At 34.3% G+C, this 4793-nt stretch overlaps 1 protein-coding gene across 1 annotated transcript; it reads left to right on the top strand.

The window, feature by feature from the left end:
* Positions 1–296: 296 nt before the first annotated feature.
* LOC108481472 (uncharacterized) lies at positions 297–2562 on the top strand. The gene is made up of 4 exons (XM_053024525.1): positions 297–421; positions 1238–1611; positions 1696–1882; positions 2391–2562. Exons 1-4 carry the CDS (start codon positions 297–299, stop codon positions 2560–2562), a joined length of 858 nt encoding a protein of 285 aa, XP_052880485.1.
* The last annotated feature ends 2231 nt before the right edge of the window (positions 2563–4793 follow it).

Raw genomic sequence — 4793 nt, 5'->3', positions numbered from 1 at the left:
TAAAACTTGTGGTTACAACAAGTGTCGGAATGCAATAATAAAACACACTGGTGATAGATCTTGGGACTAAATAGGGAGCTAATTAAGAAGGCTGAGGCTAATTAAAATTTCAAATAATTCTGTGAAATTAATAAGAATTTTCAAGAAGTTAAAAATATTTAATTAAATTTTTCAAAAATTATAAATAAAACACTATCATTCGTTACACTCAAAATAAAAATAAAAAAAAATTCTTGAAGCAAGATGGCATCTTAAATTAAAACATGGGGTTTACTTATGAGATAGAAAAGTTGTAAATGGACCCGTGCGTGGGATTCAGAAATGCAGTGATGACTGGTGACTTTGAGTTTAAGATATTATTGGATGAAGATATCTTAACAACAACACCAACATGCATTTATCCTGAGGGGATATATATGCTGTGCAATAGTGCAATTAATCATTAGTAGAAATCCAGAAAGAATACAATGATTTGACAGTGGATTAAGTAGAGGGTCTACGTGTTTACCTCAATTTACTAATCGTTTATGTGCAAATTCATACTGTATGAATTAAGTGCTTTTATCTATCTAATAAAAATTTATGTTTATAACTTGTAAATCAACTCTACTTATCCTTCTATTCCTCTTATTCCACAAATCAAGGACAGTAGGAAATTGGGCTGCCTTTCGCCTCTCTTCCTTCACATTAGATTTCTAATGGGCCTATAATTTGGGTTTTTAATAACACCATAAAGAACAGAAATTCAGTAAAACCCTTTTTATTTTTTAATATATGTTATTATGTATGTATGCACTTGAATCATGATAACTTTAGTCATATATGTGATCTTATGAAAAGTTTGCATCTTTTTTGTAGTGATCAAATATTTGTGTGCATTATTTTGTGTAGATGGATCGTAATCAAGATCAAAATGCAATTGTCGGAGTCGTGGCTTCAGTTTTAGCTTTTGGGGCCCTTTGGATTAAAAATTTAAAACTAGGAAGGAAATTGCTTCTCACCCTCGTGTGAATCGAGATTATGAAAGAGAAAATTATATTAATAGTATTTTATATAGTGGTGACCAACATTGTATTGATGTGATAAGGATGAGACCGATAGCCTTTTTTAATTTGTGTGATATTCTTAGTAGGAATAATTTGTTACAATCAACTAAATCGGTGAACATTAGGGAGCAAGTAGTTATATTTTTACATATAATTGGTCATAATGTAAGGTTTCGAATGATTGGATCTAGATATTATAGATCAACTGAGACAGTTCATCGTTACTTTAGGGTTGTATTGAGAGCTATTTTGAAATTATATAAGCTAGTTATTAGATTACCTAATGAGTCAATTCCTAGTGAAATCAGAAACAATCCAAGGTTTTATCCTTATTTTAAAGATTGTATTGGAGCATTAGATGGAACTCATGTTCGTGCATCCATTCCACTTAGCATTCATGGAAGATTTCGTAGCCGTAAAGGAGGGACGACACAAAATGTATTGGCTGCCATTACATTTGATTTGAAATTTTCCTATGTTCTAGCTGGTTGGGAAGGAAGTGCACATGATTCTCGTATTTTAAGTGATGCACTTTCACGCCCAAGTGGATTAAGAATTCCAGAAGGTAAGAATTATAAAACATTAAATACCAAATAGTTCTAGTAAGCTTATAATTTATTAGTAATAATTATGTTTTGTCAAATTGTAGGTAATTATTATCTTGCTGATGTTGGATATGGCATCCGAAATGGATATATTACCCCATATCGTGGTGTTCGATATCATTTAAAAGAGTTTAGTGCTCAGGGGCCTGAAAATGCAAAGGAATTCTTTAATCTTCGTCATCCATCATTGCAAATCACTATTGAACATGTTTTGGGGATTTTGAAGAAACGGTTTTTTGTATTAGATGCTGAACCATTTTGGAATTTTCAAACTCAAGTAGATATAGTTTTGGCTTGTTGCATCATTCATAATCATATCATGGGAGTTGATCCTAGTGATTTACTTAATTAAGGATTATACGAGGAGCCTGAGTCTGATTTGATAATATCAACTCTTACGGAGCGAGAAGAAAGAGAAGAAGCAAGAGAATGGTCTGCTAAGAGAGATGAAATTGCACAAACTATGTGGACTGATTATATGGCTAGAAATATTAGGTAGGTTTAGGGCTTAGGGTTGTTGTTTCTATGTTATGTATATATTTAGTATTAAAATTGTTTTTTTTTTTTTGTTAATGTTGGTTGGATAATGATATTGAAATTTAGTTTGTTGGATTATGAAATTATTTTGTCTTGAATTTCTTAGATATTGATTATGTTTCAAGCTTGTTAGATATTGAATTTATTATGTTTTAAGCTTGTTGGATATTGAAATGATTGACAATGATAATTATTAATGTAGAATGGGTAAGGGCAACAAAGAAGGGACCTCTAAGCAATTCAGGTGGACAAAATTGATGGAACATCTTTTTCTTGAAATTCTAGCAGAGGAGGCCCAGAAAGGAAATAAGCCTTCTAATACTTTCAAAGCAGTTTCTATTAATCAAGTTGTCGATGTAACACCCCGAACCTGAGACCGTCGCCGGAGTCGAACACGAGGTGTTAACAGGCTTCAAACCACTTATTGAGAATTTCCCGGACAAGCTGCCAATCTGTGTACTAGTCGCTTCAAAAATCATAACTTGGGTTTTACCACTCGAAAATCAGTTTCGTAATTTTTCCCTAAAACTAGACTCATATGTCCATCTACAGATTTTTTTCTAGAATTTTTGGTCAAGCCAATTAATACAGTTTATTAGTTAAAGTCTCCCATGTTACAGGGGTCGACTACACTGACCTTCGTGCGTTACAACTCAAATAACTCCCTGTGCAGGGCTTCAATACTGATACCGTTTGTTTCTATAGAAAATAGACTCAAAGAGTAATTTATACATATATGGTATGACTCCTAATTATCTCTGGTTAGTTTATAATGAATTTCCAAATTCGGAATAGGGGATCCAGAAACCGTTCTGGTCCTGTTTCACGAGAACTTTAATATCTCTTAACATATAACTCATATGACCGTTTCGTTTCTTCCATATGAAAGTAGATTCATCAAGGTTCATTTACATAATTTATTCACTATTTAATACCATTCCTACTATTTTTAGTGATTTTTCACATCCACGTCACTGCTGCTGTCAGCATCTGCCTTTAAGGTAGGCTTTACCTATTTCATGATTTCCATGATTCAATTGGCCCTTTTTGCATACATAGCACAAAGTGTGATCATGATTAACCATTCCAATGGCTAATCGTTCAAAACAATTCCATACCTCATAATGATCAACATACAAACGATTATAGTACTATGCTAAAAACGTATATAAGCCATTTTCGCATGGCTATCCAAGTTTACACAAAACCGAAAGGTACATGACCTACAACAAAAGGGTAGTCCTATACATGCCATTTCAAAGTTCAACCAAAATTGTACCAAAATGGGGCTTTGATAGTGTGGGAGACTTCGACTTCCAAAAATCCCGAGTCCGATAGCTGACGAGCCAAAATCTATAAACAAAGAAACAGAGAAAACGGAGTAAGCAATTTATGCTTAGTAAGTTTGAGCAAGAAATTCCAGCACAACAAAAGCATAGCATTCGTAAAGCTAACGGATAATTTCATATGCACAAATTCTCAATATCCTACTCATTTCACATTCCAACCCCTATGTTCATACATAAGGGATCATCTTAACCAAATACCGGAAACTCATTACTCGACTGAGCGAATATTATTCGAAGGGAATCAACTAATTCAAGCACATACGAACATACCTCATTGCTGGAATTTTTCAAGCGTATTAACTGAAAATTTTACAGCAAGATCGCTCATTCTCGAATCACGTACCTTCGAAATTTAACCGGATATAACGACTCGCTCAAATGCCTTGAGACGAAGCCGGTTATAGTGACTCGCACGAATGCCTTCGGGACTTAACCCGGGTTTAGTAACTTGCACAAATGCCTTCGGGCTTAGCCCGGATTTATTAACTCGCACGAATGCCTTCGGATCCTAGTCCGGATATAGTCACTTAGCACAAAGCCTTCGGGACTTAGCGGGACATCATTCAATAACCGAGCACAATTATCAATCAATTATGACACATTCAGTATTTCATTTTCAATAGCAAAACTCAAACACAAGGCACTTTTCACACTTGCAATTTCGGCTCAATAGCCACACACAAAGAGCATGATTTTAATTTGCTTTAAACATGATCTAATCAATTCGAATTTAAGCTCTATTACTCAAGAACTTACCTAGGATGTCGTCGAACGATTTCAATGGCTATTCGACCACTTTTTCCTTCCCTTTGTCGGATCTAGTTCCCTTTGCTCTTGAGCTTAATTTAACAAATAAATCGATTTAATCATTTGAGTATCGAAGAGGAATTCAAGGTACTTAGTCAATATATATACTCATTAGGCATCAAAGTCGCATATGTACGAAATCATGAATCGAACTCAACACATTAGTTAATATTCCTCTTAGCGAATTTTCTAAGCCAAGAATAGGCATCAATATGCTTGCCTCTAACCGAATGCATGCACACCAATTTCCCTCATGTGGCGAATATGCATGTCCATGTTGAGGCCAATTATACACTTAATACCACACAAAAACAGCATACATTTTACTAACTAACACATTACATATCGTAGCTCAACACACATCACTCATTTACTTCATAACCGAAACATCATCACAAGCAAATATACACCTTGAAATAGTATATATGTCATACCAATACATCAGGTAC

This window comes from Gossypium arboreum, chromosome 13 (genome assembly GCF_025698485.1).
Source record: "Gossypium arboreum isolate Shixiya-1 chromosome 13, ASM2569848v2, whole genome shotgun sequence".
Classification (NCBI taxonomy): domain Eukaryota; kingdom Viridiplantae; phylum Streptophyta; class Magnoliopsida; order Malvales; family Malvaceae; genus Gossypium; species Gossypium arboreum.
This window is presented reverse-complemented; position numbering and strand designations above follow the sequence as displayed.